Below are 17,665 nucleotides of genomic sequence, written 5' to 3' on the forward strand. Positions count from 1 at the left end.
GTGCTCCTTCTATGTTGAAATTGAGTATCATTTATTTTTGGATGCGGATTGTCCTACCCCCGCCGGATGGTAATCTGTCCAGGCAAGGGCTCTGTGAGGCCCACCGTAATGCAAGTGTTTTATCCACGCTGTTAGTCGTTTTCCTCAGATCATTTTAAGCTATGATCCAAAAAAGGGGGCAGGAAAAAGGCTTAAATGGACCACAATTAGGGATTGAACTTCCACCATTAAAAACTTCTTGGGAACTGGAGAAGTTTCGGATCAAGCTGATATTTATTTTTTCGCTTCATCCATGTCTACATGACCTTATTAATAGGTTGGATGGTAAAAAAACATCACGGTGGCCCTTAGAAAGGTTTCAACGGTGAGTGTCATTATCACTGCAGCTTCCTTTGGTGTGGTCCACTGGAGCTGTGAACCTACTTCATTTTTTGTCTCATACCTTAAAATGATCTGAGAGAAAATATTAACGGCGTGGATAAAACACTTACATCATGGTGGCCCCACAGAGCCCTGCCCGGATGGTAATAGGACGCAATCGGCGTCCATGTTTTTCTAGCCTCCAACTGATAAATGTTCCTAGGCCAGATTCTTTTGGGCCAAGGAACAGCCACAGTGGGGAACACCATGTGAACGTTCTGGATACCGTACAAGTGCCATGTTGGCATGTGTGGGGCATTTATGTTTAGGTGCTTGAAGATGGGGCTGCTGGGATTAGGATTCCTTGTTCATGGGTTGTATTTCAACCATTCTTCCTCGGATATTGTATTTCATTTTACTCATCATTCCAACATCAATGCTGTAATATTCTTCAGAACCGGGTTCCGTGAGGCTGTGGAAACACCGAGTTCAGCCCTGACGTGGTGAGATTTGTTTCGCCCAGCCGGTGCACTGTACCACTTTCAAGCATGCTTTATGTGGTCCCATCTCTGACATCAGTATATGGCCTAATCAAATCCCACCATGTCAGGGCTTCACCGAACTCAGTGCTTCCCTGGCGTCACTGAATCCAGCCCCATTTTTTTTCATGTTTTCTTCTCTTGGGTTTTCTCTTGGGTTGTCTAGCAGAAGGGATCACCAGTGAATCTTTAGGGCACATTGGCTTCCTTGAATGAGGTTCCATTTTCTTCACGTTTTCTTTTCTTGGGTCGTCTAGCAGGAGAAATCACCGGTGAATCTCCAGGGTACATTTGGGTGTCCCATAAGGTGTGGTCGGACACTATGAGATGCTTTTCTCATCTGAACAAAGGATGCTCTTCTCATCTGAAACAAACTGAACACTGATTTCAAATGGAAATGGCAGCTACACAGAACGTGAATAAAAGCCTAACTACTGCTGCTGGGCCCAATTGCCAATTCATTATTCACGTTACTCATGGGCCTGAAATATTGAGCTATATCTTCCTCTTGGGGCCCAGGACTTGATCCATACCTTTGATCTGATGGGCCTGACTGTGGATGCACCTCCCACAAGAATCCCACAAAATGCTTGTTGAATGTGGACAGCTTTATTTCTTTCAAACAATCTAATTCGAGGCTGTAACCGGTCTCAACTTTTGTATGTGGTGTGGTGCACACAAGTCATGGATTGACTTGATTTTTAAGCCCGAGGCCCAGCATGGAATGGTGGTATCTGACTGATGGGGTAGATGTTTGACAAGCATCACGGTGGGGCCCACAAAGCTCGACCTCATGAGAAGTTACCATGAGGTCGACCGCATAGAACCATTTCCCATATATATATATATATATATATATATATAGTAAGTTTTAGATCCGATTTGAAATGTTATCATGAATCAAAGTGCTGCCTTTTAGGGTCGCAGTAGGGCTGGAATTGCCATGGGTTGGATTTGGGCTCAGATTATCCCATCTTGTTTCACAATGTTGTTGCTGTGAATACCGGGCCCTATTCATCAGCAAAAGCTCACCGATCAGAGGGGTGGGATCACCTGATTAGTGTGATTTTTTGGATTATGGCAATTCATAGTGGGACTTGGTGGATGAACAGTCAGGATCTCACGTCTGCAACATATCTGATTTGGACGGGGAGGATTTAATTGCTGGCCATCTGGTCCAGGGCATCTTGTCATGTTTATGGTCTTTAGGTTAGGAACTGCCCGGATGGCTGGTTCTGACCGCCAACTGTGGGGCCTCAAAGAAATTATACGGTCTGTCAGAGACACATGCTTAGTATTTGGTGGGCCTTGAGATCTTTCTATGATCATACCTCGTTTTGGTGGGCCCCATGGTTGATGAACACAATGGAAGATCCTAGTCCACCCATTTTTTATTTTTTATTTTCACTGAATGCAGATTTCTGTTTCATTTTTTTGGCAGGTCACTGATCCAAGGATTAGGATCCTCCTTCAGGGGACATGGCCTACATATTGACTGTCTGGATCGTATAATTTATGCATGCGTGCTACAGATTCAGGTAGTCACGCGTTCTACTGAAACTTTTTCTCCACATTCATGTCAGGAGTGTCAATGGGCCGGGCTCAAGCCTCGAAAATCAGGATTTTGATTACGGCCGGCCCGAAACAGTTCAAAAACGGGCTGAGACCTACCCAGACCCGGCCCGTTGACAGCGCTAATTCCTGTCTTTTGAGCGCTGTACTCGAACGTGGCATTTGAAACAAAGCGCTAACGACCAGACGCGGATTTCGCTGGGTCCTAGGTGGGGCCCACCGTGATGTTTTTGAGAAATCTAATCCGTTCATCTGTTTTTCAAGGTCATTTGAACATTCCAAACAAAAATGAGGCGGATCCAAAACTAAAGTGGGCCACACAAGAGGAAAAAGTGCGGATTCAGTGACCACCGTTGAAACATTTATATGACCACAAAAGTTTCGTATCAGGCCGAAATTTTTATAATTCACTTCATCCCAGTGGGAATGATCTTATCAACGGTTTGGATGGCATATAAACATCAAGGTGCAGCCCAGGAAAGTTTCAACGGTGGGAAACTCTTTCTCTAGTTTTAGCTCTCGTGCGGTCCACTTGAGTTTTGTATCGGCCAATAATTTCGTCGATAGTCCTGGACCTCGAAAAATGGATGGACGGATTAGATTTCTGGTCGATAGTCCTGGAACTCGAAAAATGGATGGACGGATTAGATTTCTCAGCAACATCACAGTGGCCCCACCTACCATCACAGGAACTTCCCGCGGAAGGCATTTCCCAGGAAATCCGCGTCCCTAACCGCCGGATTATTGGGAACGGATTGGCTACTCCCCTGCCACCATCCCCGTTGCTGGTGGTCGGTGCTCTGTGGGCCTCACCATGATGTATGTGCCTCATCCATTCCGTTCATCCATTTTTAAAGATCATTGTAGAGTTTGATATAAAAAATGATAGGAATATAAATCTCAGGTGAAGCACACCACAGGAAAACAATAGTGATTGGATATCCACCATTATAATCCTCCTAAGGCCCAGTCTACTGTCTATTTGACATCCAATCTGTTTATTAGGTCATACAGACGCAGATGAAGGGAAAAAACAAAGATCGACTTGATCCAAAACTTTTATGGCCCCCAAAAGTTTTTAATGGTCGAAGTTCATTCAACACTGTTTTCTGTAATGTGGTCCACTTGAGATTGGGATATACCTCAGTCTTGGTCCCATGACTAAAATGATCTATAAAAATAGATGGACGGCATGGATGAAACATATACATCATGGTGGGGCCCACAGAGCACCAACCATCAGCCATTGGCTGGTGGCAGGGGAGTAGCCAATCCGTTTCCGGATCATTCAAGCACGCCAATCGAGACCGTCAAGTTCGTGGGCGTAGCATATCCACAAATCAGACTGATTGGTTCATTTCAACCAACTGATTTTCCTCGTTTTGCTTGATGGTTGGCCATGCTTTTGAGGTGTTAGTCTTCATCGATTGATTATGAGGGCATTCCTATAAAATGAATAGGGACCACGAATCTGACGGTCAGGATTTACGCTTCGTACCATACAAAATGAATTTACATGATACATTGCCTGCATCTTGGAAAGGTATACACCCCCTTTTTCAATTCTGATAAGTGGACCCACATTTAGGTGATCCAGACCATTAATTAGTTGTTTCTCACCCTGGATGGATTCTTGGTCACCAATCTCCTCATAAAACAATATTAACATTTAGGGCCTGTTTGGATTGTAAGTTGCTTAAGATAAGTTACTTATTTCACAAATAGCTTATCTTAATTTCTACTTACTTAAAAGATAAGTATAATAAGTAGAAGATAAGTATATTTGTTAAATAACATATTGATCGTCTGATCTTCTACAGCTTATGAAAAGTATAAAAGCTAAAAAAAAATAAACTGAAATGATTAAAAGTATAAAAGTTACTTATAACTAACTATAAATCAAATTTACTTATCTCAAATAAGTTACTTATCTACTGTTGTAAGTAGGCAAAATAACTTATCCGGTGGTATCTGCCCTTAGATTCATGGCCCACAATAAAAGCTTGATTTTTGACGAAAAACTATCTTTGATAAGGCCCTGCATTTGGACGGATCTGATGTACACATAACCCTGCCACGTGTACTGTGGCGTGATGGTTCTACCATGTTACGGTTGGTCCGGCACAACGTATGCAACTCCCTAAACCCAACTAATTCCACTTGTTGGGAGAGCTTTCTTTGCAAAAAACAGTACTTGAGTAAAAGACATTTGACTGAAATGGAGATTTTCCCATGAGCCGCCTTTGCTTTGGTCCATGTACCAAAATTATTACTTTTAAACTATTTCTCAAGAGCTGCCCATTGTTTTCACGGGTAGCCCCAAAACCGCTGGCCGTAAGTCTTGCATGCGCCCTTGAGTAAAGCCCTTTTTTTGTATTGATGAAATTAACTATCTCATTTTTTAAAGCCAAAACATTTCATAATTTAAAGAAGCTCATGTAGCTTGCGGGCCCCACTTTTGTGATGATTGTCCTAAATTTCAACCATCCACCATCTTCGCCATATCTTTTTAGGCCGTGGGCCAAAATCCCAGTTATATCAAATACACAAATGAGTCTCAATGTTGGGAAAAAGTGGGTGAATGGCATACTACTGTTGAAACTATCAAGAGTCCTTTTTTTTTTTTTTTGTAAGTCATCTAAACCATTGAAATGAAATTCCCAGTAGTTAAGAAGTTCATTTTCACTGGGCTTAATGTGCCCACTAGTAGTTTTTTTTTTTTTTTTTTACATAGATCTAAAATTTCTACAGCCCACGATGGTTTGAAGGGTCTACACTCAATAGCACTAGTACATGCCATGTGGCCCACCTGAAATATTATTAAGCTCAAGTGCTAACTTCATACGAGGGAAATAGTGGACAACTTAAACTTTTGGTGGAAAACAAAGAAAGGAGCCCCGTAGTCATGGCAACCATCTCCCATGGTGAAATCTGACACACTAGAGATGTGACGTTATCATCCAACTCTTAATTTGGTGGGATCCACTTTTATGATGCTTGTGATATATCTGATATCTAATTTTAGGGTGTGTGACCAAAATCCACACGGATCTAATGCGTAGGTGGTTCTCACAGGAGGAAAATATTAGATGGTGGCTTCTAATGATCAATTGCTTATTGGTTTGTGGCCCACTTGAGCGGTTGATCTACCTCATCTTTGGATCCTACAAGCAAAATCACATGAATGGGAGACTTTTCTGCTATCATGGAAATAATGTACAGTGGAACACAATATCTATGTCAGTACTGAAATTACGTGGTAGAGCTTTGTGAGCTTTTAATAATCCATTGTTTGTTAGTTTGTGGCTCACTTGAATGCATAATCTTCCCCATCTTTCGGTCTACTTGATAAAATTACATGGCCAAAAGGGGGTGCATTTCTTTAAAATATCATGCTAGCCTTGTGATCATGGAAATCATGTATAATGTGATGGCCATAAGGGGCTATTAATTAAAACGACCATTAATTATAATATACTAAAAGCATTGACATCAGAATTTTAGTTTATATCTTTTTTAACCCTTTAGGTACCTTTTAGCCTTTTGAATGACGTAAATGCTCTTTTGTTAGCTATTTCTTTATATAATAATAACTTTTCAGGTAAGTCATAAGTGTCTTTTGAGAATGAGGATATCGCCTCGCTAAATTAATGATTGAGCCCACCCTTCAGTTGATATGGTCAATTTATTTTAAATTTATTTTAATTGAACAGCCATAAACCCACGGTAGAATCATTTAAAAAAAAATGGAGCTATTTATGGCCAACAAGTATATAAGCATTGTTTATAAATTTTAAACTATTTTCACCGGCGTAGCTTATCCATGATGAGTTCTGCCCTCAAACTTTGATTGATGGCCTGAAATTAAAACTCTATTAATGTGAACAACTTGAATTTGTTTAGAGACAATCCAATAGGCCCTACATGGGGTGCTCTGCCTCTGCTCAACCTAACCTAGGTGGTTGCCTCACTCTTAAAAATGAATGGCCCACATCCAAGGCAACTCGTGTGATGGACGGCCCACATCCAAAATGAGTCCGTGCCGTGGGCAACCCACATCAAAGATGGGCCTCACAAGGTGGATAATCCGCCTTAAAGGTAGGCCTCACACGATGGATAGTTTACATTGAAAATTGGCCAATGTGGGCCAACATAATAACCGGACCACGTTAAAGGTTAGGCCTATGTGATAAATGGCAGTGGAAATTTACGATAGACAAAACAAACTTATGGATAAGCATGCTTTTAAACATTTCGGTAGTTAAGTACGCTTTTTATCAAACATATTCACGTGCCTTGACAAGTAGGAACTAAGATAAGTTACTTACAGGTATAAGTAGCTCATCTTAAGTAAGTTATAATCCAAACGTGGCTTTAGTGTCCATTTGTATTATTGAAAGGTTAGATCTACCCAGTTTAAGTCCGTTGATTTTCGAGGTATCAAATGAACGGTTTGGATCTAGTCCAATTACTCCACGTATGCTGTGATTACACGTAGGGCACCAAACACAACACGCTCGCATAATACAGCATATACGTTCAAAACCCATGTAAAGACATAGAATAGGGTAAGACCGTAGTTATTCACCTTGAAGAGGGCAACTACGTCATTTTCTAACTTTACATTCCCAGAAGCTGGAGGGCGGTGGAAGGTCTCTGTATGGAAACAATAGGCGGTTTTGGAGAAATACGTTTCGGGCCATGGACCAAAACGAAGCGGTTTATGGGAAGAATCCAGTCTAAAACGTCTCTCTATGCGGTGACCTTTTAGTCATTTTCCGAGTGAAGGAGGAGAAAAACGAAAACGAAACGCCTCCTCTCTGTTTTGCTAAAAAGTCCCCAAGGCTTCTGGCACTCTTCAAAATAAAAGCCCTCTTCGTCGGTACGTTCCCTCTCTTTTTTACATTTTGTTTGTTTTTGACAGTTTGAGGCTCTTTTTTTTTTTTTATCTCTTTCTTTGAACCGTTAGATCCAATTTCACTTGGGCAGAGAGGGGGATTTTGTTCGACTTTTTAACCATTTGCTAGAACATGGATGAAATTGTTTAGGTTTTGGGGATGATGGTTTTTTCTGACAGTTTAAGGCTGTTTATGGTTTATTTGGGCGTTTCAGGAAATTTTACTACTATTATTTTTTCTTCTTTTCTGGTGTAGGGTTATGAGATTCTGGAAATTTTAGGTTTAAGGTGTTTGTAGAAATTATTTGGAAATTATAGGTTTGTCTGCAAGATTTAGTTTTTTTTTCCTCTCATTTAGGGTTTCGGTTTTTCTGGAAATTTAGGGGTTTCTTGGAGATTTAGGGCTTAGGCTCTTTTTTTTTTTTTTGGGCTGGAATTAACAAATTTCTAGAAATTGTAGGGTTATTCTGATATTCGAATTAGTGCTTAGGGTATTTCTGTAAAAAATATTAATTTAGGTCTTTTCCAGTTTAGAATGTACATTTGGAAAGCCAGGTTACCAAAAAAGTAAAAAAAAAGAGGAAAATTTGGAATTTCTCATGTTATTAGAATATCCGAAAATGGTGAAATGGGGTTGCTTATTCTGTCATATCCCAAAGTTTGTAGGGTTGTTCTGATCTTTGGTTGAGGGTTTTGGGAATTTCTGAAGATCTTAGGGGTTGTTTGGATGCTTGTAAAGTTTTAAGTTGTAAACACATTGAGTTTCAGGTGTAAACGGTTTACCTGCTATTCTGTTTGGCTTTTAACTGGTAATCTGTTTACAGGTAAACAGATTGTGTGTTTGGCTAGATTGTAAAGTGCTTACAATGGATCAATGAGCTATTCATACCGTAGAGCTTGGGCAGTGAACCTTCCAAAATCTGCAAATCAAATAAGGACTTGATTTTTTTTTTTAAAGGGGGCCCTAAGAGAGCATTAAAACATACACACACTAGATGGATTGGATGTCCTCCACCCATCATAGTGGGCTCCAAATGCAATATGGAAGTTTTTAGTGGTGGATGTCCCATCTTTCCCTCCTGTGGTCCATATGATAATCAACGAGCTGTTTTTTAGGGCCATACGAGAGCATCAAGGGAAGCACGTGATGGATAGATTGGATGTACTGTACACATTACAATGGCCCCCACATATCATGAGTGTATATCAACTATTGTGTTCTACTATGTATAATGCCTTTTTAGCTGCAAAGACTTTACCTATAATCTGAAACATGGCTTTTTGCCAGGTTTTGAGATTACAACTAAAAGTTGTAATCTGTTTATAGCTTGTAAAGCCTTTACAAGAAAATACATGCATCCAAACAGCCCTTGTAATCCAATTACTTGTAATCCCTTTACAACTTAAGGACTTTACAGGTGTCCAAACGACCCCGTAGGGCCTATTTTTGGTGCCACTTAAAAATGAGTTATGCTATTTTCCTTTACATAATTTATGTATTAGAGATTATATTTCTTTTTGGTATGAATAAGGGTGTGCTCGTGTTAAGAACCTAACCATTACGCCAAAAGCTAAGGACTGATGGAACATGTCCAGCTAGGCTTTTTAAACGATTGGGATCGTAACATTCCACCATGCTCTGTAGCCAATGTCCACAGTGGCCCACTTTGTGGTGACACTCACTTTTGCTTGTTTTCTAGGTAGCTGATTGCACTAGTCCTTGTCCACTTGGAGAGGGCATGGCGGCTGCACTCTGGTTGTTTAAGTAGCCCTTATAGCATCGAGCAGCTTTCACTCTAGTCTAGGTTGCCCTTTCTACAAGTTACCTCTTCTGTGACTTGAACCCAAGACACTATGTTGGCTTTGAAACCAATTGTCAAGAACCTAACCAGTGCAGCAAAAGACCCAGGACTAACGGAATGCATCCAACTAGGCTCTTTAAACCATTGGGAAATAAAATGAATGTGTAATAAGACAACAATAAATATCTGTAGGACGAATGAACATTCGCATACATTGTATGTTCCGGGATGGTGATTCTTTATTGCAGAATTAATCGCTTCTTTCAAATATCGGTAGCTCATAGAGCCCCAAGGGTACCTATTGAACTCTTCTAAAGAATTTATTAGCTCTATATATTGATCTATACATCATTCTTACTAGGAGATCCTACAAGTAGCATTTTGACACACATGAGTAGTGCTAGCTTGACTACATTCCTATGTTTGTTTGACCTACAAAGCGATCGAAAAGCTACTAACAAATGCACGCTTCTTCAAAATAGCTGCTTGGCACAAGTATTTTTCCCCAATCCTCTTTCCTACCCCCATCAATCTCCAGCAAGATATAGGGTCTAGATGTCAGGCCCATAATCAAGGCGAAGTCCATTTCCGTGAATGTCAGAATGGTGCCTTGCATATCAAATCTCAGGTCACCGATGTGCCTCTGCATAAGATAACAGATCATTTTATTGTGAAATCACCATTGCGATTTATCGAAATCCAACAAAAGCTTGAAGCATAATTTCCCAAACAACTCTCTTTGAATATCGCACTTGCCAAAATCGTCTTACAAGTCCTTTAAAAACCAAATGGAGCACTTTGCTGATACTTCTACAATCTCTTAATCCAAACAGGGACCGATCTTTTTTATTATTATATATTTCTGATTCTACAATGCATGGCAGAGAAAGTATTAACGTCTAAAATAAAAAATTAATAGAACAGAAAATAAAAGTAATTAAAATAGTCGGGATCGTGGTTGTTTAACAAGTGCTCAACAAAAAACAAACACAACAAAACCAAACATCTATCTCCTTGTGTTTAACATGACAACCCCGACCTTTTTAACGTTAAACCCTTATAGCGATCCCTTCCCCCCATAAGCAAATGGGATGATACAAAATAAATAAATAAATAAACCATTACAGCGATCCCTTCCCCCCGTAAAACTATCTCCTTACTTGTGGTCGCCAAGTTTTCGAAGAGTAGTTGCCAGAGAGGAAAAAATGATAGTTTTTTTTTGGCCGAAGAGAATGCTAGAGGGGCCTATGCCGGAGAAGAGTCGGCCGGAGAGTGGTAGTGGGTCCCACGAAGGAAGCTTGCCAGAAGAAATGTTCCATTTCCCCCTTTGAAAAATCAAAATTTTCCAAATGGGGTCCTCTCCATGGAGTTGGGCCCTACCAAACGGTCTTTGGACACCATTTATGGGGCTCATTGTGAAGTATGTGTCAAATCCATGCTATCTAGTGGTTTTAGTTTTTAATTTAAGGGCATGGGTCCAAGAATGAGGCATATCCACAACAAAGGTGGACCACATCATAGGAAAGAGATAGGATTGAATGCCCACCATTATCATTTGTTGTGAGCGACATAGGGCTTGGATTAGGTTAGAATTATTGTTTTCCCTTCGTCCACACATGTATAACATTATGAACAGATTAGATCTCCTGTAGAGTGGGCCCAATCATGGTTACAAGGGCCCATGTCATACATCAGCATAGGCCCATTCAACTTCTCCTGCACGCAATCGCCTATCAGGTGCGAGGCTTGATGCCAGGGGCATTTTCGCCTTTGGAAAATGCAAAAAGGTGTTAGAGGGCTAAACAAGTAAAGATTTGAAAATGGAGGTTGAAAAGGTGCACCAACTAGACCATGGGTTATTTTGGTAAATCCCTTTAATTTTTAAAATTTTTGTCAAATTTCTTTAGGGAAATGGTTTCAAGTGGTTAGGGATATGCATTAGTGGGATGAACCTATATAGCTATGCTATGGTTGTTTGCGGTAAAGTTGTTATATATATATATAACTGCATGTATATAATTGTCTCGCCATTTGATTTATGCTCATATAATGCTATTTATATTGAATCATTGATATTCGAAATTTAGAAAATTAAATATAGGAGTTTTGAAGTCAGTCTAAGGCTCTCGGGTTAATAATATTATCAAGCAGCCCGAGACAACATTTGAAACTAGAAAAGAACACATATTGGAATCCTAGAGTAAATATTTGAATCCTCCTCCTCCTCCTCCTCCTCCTTCTTCTTCTTCTTCTTCTTCTTTTTTGATTTTTTCTAATGTTTTTATCACAATTTTTTTCTTTATAATATGTTTTGACCATTACAGGGCTGAAATGTAATGGTTCGATAGCCAGCCATTATGCCGGCTGTTGCTGTTATTGAATACCTTAGTTTGGATACAGGAACAACCTTGGAACCAGTAAAAAATAACACCAGTTTTTTTTTTTTATCCAATACAATATATCTGTAGGTTGTCCTTCTTGCAGAATTTAGAAGTCAAACTTCACAAGGCGAGTTGGTAGAGGAACCTGGCCCACCGTTGCAAGTGTGTAGGCTGCCGTTACATATGTCTTAGGGAGACACTGGTACACTCTCTTGAGAGTTTGAAGACCTATAGGATTTTATCTATGGAATGGTTATGGTATACCAAGAGAATCCTACCCAAGTCCCTTACCTTGGAGACTAGGAAAACCTATTATTGGGACCTGTCACGAGTGACTTCCAGACCCAGAAGAAGTAGTTCTAGAACTATTGGTCCTAGAACCAGAAATCAATATATGACCTACTCAATTGAATCAAAACAACTCTAATTGGAACTCAAAATCAGATTTGATGTAGAACTCAGTTAAACACAATTTGCTAATCTAGAATAGTTCTGAACCATGTTTTGGGAAACAATGTGCTGTCTTTTAATTGAAATTAAATGGGAAAACACTGGCCATCATTGTCTATTTCTTCCATTTAAGGTATAATTTTACTTTATTTATTTGTTTATGATCCATCGAAAGTGTGCCCATCGGGACGGTTTCATTTCAAGTTACATATTTACCTTGTGGACTTGTGGGTGAACAATTAATATGTACAGAGATCATCATAATGATCATTGTCGTTGTCCTTGTCATCGTCATCGTTAGGGCTGTCAATGGGCTAGGACGAGCCTTGAAAGGGCATATGATGGGCCAAAACAAACAGTCCCAAGACAAGCTGTCCACTTTTGTGCAAGATCCAGGCTGTTCATTAGGTGTGCCCCATCATTCATGATACAGTACAAAAATGCCCTTGAAATCCTAAACAGGCCAGGCTTGGTCCAGGTCAACTGGCTCTTAAACAAAACCCAACCCAGCCCAATTAATAAACAATCTTAATCATCACCACCATCACCACCATCCTCAGCCTCATCATCATTGCAATCACTGGATTGCAGTTGCTGACCATACAGATAATGCGGCCCAATGTCGATCACTGGTGATCGATGGATGGATGGATGGTGGTATTGTGAAGTTATGGTTAAGGGAGGAAAGGAATGACTTAAATGGTTCAAAAGAAAAACCCACTTTTTGTGGGTTAATATTTTAATAAAAAAAGTGGGCCTTCAAACCCTAAATGGGCCAAGCTAGGCTAGGCTCAGTCGAGGCCAATAGGCTCTTAAACAAAGCCCAAGCCAGTCCGATCAATGAATAGGCTTAATCATCATTGTCATCACCATCACCACCATCCTCACCATCATTTCAATCACCAGATTATGTTCACCAACTGTATGGAGAGTAACATACTCTGGTCCCTTGACGGATGATGAGGCTCAATGCCGATCGCCTGTGGTTGATGGATGGATGGTGTTGTGAAGTTATAGTTGAGTGAAGGAAATAAAGGAATAATTTAACCGATTAAAAAGAAAAACTGCTTTTTGTGGATTAATATTTTTACAAAAAAGTGGGGCATTTTGGGTCAAAATTGTAACCCGGGCAAAAAATTTTCCACTTCCCATTAGTTCACTCAACCTGATTAGTTAATGAGTAACTGGTTAAAAGTATAAATATACAAACTCAGCTTTAACACTCCTTCTCTGGCTAGACCCATGGTTTTTAGAGTCGGATGAGTCTGATGTGCCTCGTCCCAGTCAACCTGGACTAGGTTGGGCCTGATTCAGTTTGATACCATGAGTCGTCACCCTCCTGAGTCATCCCCAACTTGCACGACTCACTTGGGTTAGTCATGCTGTTTCATTCCCATCTTGACTCGGGCTTGAATGAGTCGGGTCGAGTTGCAGAGTCTTTTAACCATGGCTAGATTGCCAGGCCATTGGCTTCTTTGCCTATATGATTAAATGAGTCTTAATCCAGAGGCCACTTTGGTACATTACGAATATTTTTGAAGATGAGAAGTGAAGTCTTCAAGGCTCAGAAGAACTGCCCCCAACAGCCAACTGAATGCAAGTCTCCAGATGACCCTGTGCAATGAGTTTTTGGAGAGAGATGTATAAAAAGCCTTGGAGACCCTCTTTTAACGTAAAGATTATGCCTGAGTTGAGTATCCAGTGCCTGCGAGGCTCCTGAAGGTTTATGAACAGGCCTCACGATAGATGGACCTTGACCCAAGAGTCTCCAGATTGGAAGGTCTTTTGTCGGTTGAATGTGGACCTATTACACTTTGTATCTGTCTATCTGCAGACCACCAACTAAAAGGTTAGGGTTTTTCTCTTGACGAGATTCTAGGGAATGGTCCATGGTCGATCAATGCTGGGTCCCACCCGATCAATGGTCTGGATCACTGAACCATAGGTCCCAAATGATCATATTGTTCTCTGTGTTTTATATCTCCTAAGTTCCAATTGACGTTTAGTATTCTCATAGAATGTTTATTCAGAGGTTGTTGCAGTGAGACCATGGGGAAAACTGTAGCTATTTGCCAGTTTGGTGGTGAGCTTGTTACAAATAATGATGGGTCTATGTCATATAATGGTGGAGAAGCGCATGCAATACAGGTCCTTCCCACCATGAAATTCGACGAGTTCAAGTCAGAAATAGCAGAAATGTGTAACTGCAATGTGAGTACCTTATCCATCAAGTACTTCCTCCCAAGCAACAGACGTATCCCGATCGTGATATCCAATGACAAGGACATGCAGCGCATGATTGATTTTCATGAGGATTCAGCAACTATAGATGTTTTTGTTTTAGAAGGAGGTGCTGTTGCTCAGAATGCTGTGAAAGCAATTAACAACAGGTATTTTCCCTTGCTTGGCTCCTGTTTCGGATGAATTACAGGGTCGTGCGCATGTCAGCACATAATTCTGTGATCAATACCACTGAGTTCACAGGCACTGCTGCCATGGGACATGCCCTGAAAATCTCCACATTTGAAGTTCCTATTTGTGCGGAATTGTAGGGTCCTGCTCACGTGATGCCCATGGTTACCATTCCTTTAACAGGCCCTACTATGGGTGAGGAAAATCTCCACATTGGGAGATCCTAACCCTTTGATCATTGTACCATTTTCCATTGAATGTGGACTGTGTTCTGCATTTCCTGGGTTAATTTTCTACTTGTAGACCATTGATTGAAAGGTTCGGATCTTCTTATCTGAATTCTTTCAAGGCATCCGCATCCATGGTGGGCCCGTTGGTGATCAACGGTCTTTATCACGGAACTATGGTCACTTGGGTACAGGATCCTGTGCGTCAGCAATACATTGCTAATGTGCTGGACTGTACACATAATTCGTCCCAGGTTAGACCCCATGAATTGTACTTGCATGAAATTACATGGAATGCATGCTCTTGCAGGGCAACCGGAGCTGCAAGTAGGACAACAAGTAGAGCCGCAAGTAGGACCATGAGAAGGGCTGTGGCCACTGATTCAATCAACCCAATTCCTACAACTGTCAACAATGATAGGACCATAACGGTCACTGATCTAATTACTCCAATTGCTACCATTGTTGCCACTGGTGGAGTTGATGGGACTGTAAGTGGGAACATTGGTAGGGCTACATCTGCTGACCCAATCACCCCAATTGCCACCACAACCACTGTCATCAGCAATGATATGCGGCCAGGGCTATTGAGTTTAATTGATGAGAGCAATGATAAGCAGCCTGGGCTATCGAGTTTAACTGATGAGAGCAATGATAAGCGGCCAGGGCTATTGAGTTTTACTGAAGAGAGCAATGATAAGCAGCCAGGGCTACTGAGTTTTACTGATGAGAGCAATGATAAGCGGCCAGGGCTATTGAGTTTTACTGATGAGAGCAATGATAAGCGGCCAGGGCTATTGAGTTCAGCTGACAAACTCATCGTTGATGTGGGCCAAGAATTTAGTAATGTCCATGACTTCCGTGATGCGTTACGTAGGTTTGCCATTGCTAAAGGGTTCATATTCACGTATGTTAATAATGATAGCAAGCGTGTGACTGCCAAATGTAAAGCTGAGGGTTGCCCGTGGCGGGTGCATGCTTCCAGACTCTCAACCATGCAGAAGTTCAAGATTAAAACGATAAACAATGTGCATACATGTGGAGGTGGGGTCGGCAAAGATGGGCATCCTCATGCGACGAGGCGCTGGGTTGCAAGCATTATAAAAGACAAGGTACGGGATATGCCACAGTATAAGCCGAGGGACATTGCGAATGACATATATCGAGAGTATGGAGTTAGTCTCAGGTATCATCAAGCACGGCGCGGGAAGGAGATGGCCCAGGAGCAGCTTCAAGGCTCCCGGGCCGAGGCGTATAATCAGCTGCCATGGTTGTGCGAGAGGATAAGGGAGACAAATCCAGGTAGTCTTGTAACTTTGACAACGACGGATGACTCGAGGTTTCACCGCCTTTTCATCTCGTTCCATGCTTCGCGGCATGGGTTTGAGAATGGTTGCCGCCCACTCATTCTTCTTGACGGGACTTCTCTAAGAGATAAATGCCATGGGACGTTATTAGCTGCAGTGTCGGTTGATGGGGATGACGGTATTTTTCCGATCGCATTTGCTGTAGTGGATACTGAGTCTTCTGATAATTGGCATTGGTTTTTGTCAGAATTGAAATTGGCAGTGCCGATGAATCAGACCATAACGTTTGTGTCCGATAGACGTAATGGTTTAGAGGAAACCGTACCAGAGATTTTCAAGGACAGCTATCATGCCTACTCTCTGCATCACCTCACTGAGGACTTCAAGAGGGTGTTGAAGGGCCCATCGCAGATGGTGAAGGATGCACTGGTTGATGAGTTTAAGCGGGCTGCTTATTTGTTTGGTGCCGCCAATTTCAATGCTTGCATTGACAGCATCCGAAATGTTTCGCATGATGTCGCCGCATGGGTCTTGGAAAGCAAGCCGGAACATTGGTCGAATGCATTCTTTAGGGGCTCACGGTACGACCATGTATCATCAAGCGTTGCAGAGTTGTTCTATGGTTGGATATCAGAGGAGCGAGACGTTTCAATAATACAGATGATTGACATGATACGGTGTAAGATGATGGAGATGATTTACACGCGTCGAGAGGCTTCAAGCGCATGGTCTACAGTTCTCACACCTTCAATGGAGCAAAGACTACAGTTAGAGATGTACAACTCGCGCACACTCAGCGTGTTATTCTCATCAGGGAGCGTGTTTGAAGTCCGCGACGATTCCGTCAACATCGTGGACATTGAGACTAGGGATTGCACATGCCAGAGATGGAAGATGTTTGGGTTGCCATGCATTCATGCGGCTGCAGTTTTCGATCGCACAGGTAAGAATATGTATGATTACTGCTCAAGGTACTTCACAGTCGATTGTTACCGGTTAGCATACTCAGAATCAATCCACCCAATACCGGATATTGGAAAGCCTGTAAGTGAAGATTCCAACACCCAGATTATTGTACGTCCACCCCGCATCCATCGGCCACGCCAGCCGCCCCGCTGGCCAAAAAAGAAGAAGAGAAATTTACCGCTTGATCGGAGTAAGAAGCTAAGGCATTGCAGTAGGTGTGGCGCAGCAGGGCACAATATGGCAACATGCAAAGAGCCTGAAATGGAGAACGCATAAGTGTCACTTTGAATTGATTTAGAAGCTATTGAGTTGGTTGTAAATACTAATTCCTTTGGATGATCGTTTTTATAGATGATTTTTGTACTTGTGGCAAGATTTTGAAAGATGGTCAAGAACCGATTGAAGATCAACCGTTGGATCTTTAGACCAGAACAAACTCAACGAGAACGAAATGTAAGCACATTCAGAAGGCCAATGTACCACTTCTATGGTCCTCAGTCCGACCGTTGAAATCATGGACCCCACTGCAGATGGCATAGCATCAAAATCAAATTGATGGGATGATTCCAACCTCAGATCAGAGAACATTCATTTGCTGAATTTGGACCGGTGACTTTTGAATCTGAAAATGTAGGGTTCTGCAAACGGACAATGTGGGCTCCATTACGGGTTGTTGCGCTCTCTCTCTTCCTTTCCTTCTTCAATTCGTACATCTTCCCTTTTCAATTCTAGCATCTCCTGCTCAACCCTGT

The 17,665-nt window shown here is 41.5% G+C and overlaps 1 protein-coding gene across 4 annotated transcripts; it reads left to right on the forward strand.

Annotated features, from left to right (window-relative positions):
- The first annotated feature begins 7,133 nt into the window (after window positions 1-7,133).
- On the forward strand, window positions 7,134-17,413 carry LOC131246534 (uncharacterized). Of its 4 annotated transcripts, XM_058246754.1 has the most exons (4): window positions 7,134-7,353; window positions 8,193-10,590; window positions 14,032-14,391; window positions 14,951-17,413. In XM_058246754.1, exons 2-4 carry the CDS (start codon window positions 10,520-10,522, stop codon window positions 17,187-17,189), a joined length of 2,670 nt encoding a protein of 889 aa, XP_058102737.1. In that variant the 5' UTR covers window positions 7,134-7,353; window positions 8,193-10,519; the 3' UTR covers window positions 17,190-17,413. The 4 variants fall into 4 exon arrangements, with proteins under 4 accessions (XP_058102737.1, XP_058102738.1, XP_058102739.1 ...); XM_058246755.1 differs by lacking the exon at window positions 8,193-10,590; XM_058246756.1 differs by lacking the exon at window positions 8,193-10,590 and having other exon boundaries at window positions 14,044-14,391.
- The last annotated feature ends 252 nt before the right edge of the window (window positions 17,414-17,665 follow it).

This window comes from Magnolia sinica, chromosome 5 (assembly GCF_029962835.1).
Source record: "Magnolia sinica isolate HGM2019 chromosome 5, MsV1, whole genome shotgun sequence".
In the NCBI taxonomy this organism is placed as follows: Eukaryota; Viridiplantae; Streptophyta; class Magnoliopsida; order Magnoliales; family Magnoliaceae; genus Magnolia; species Magnolia sinica.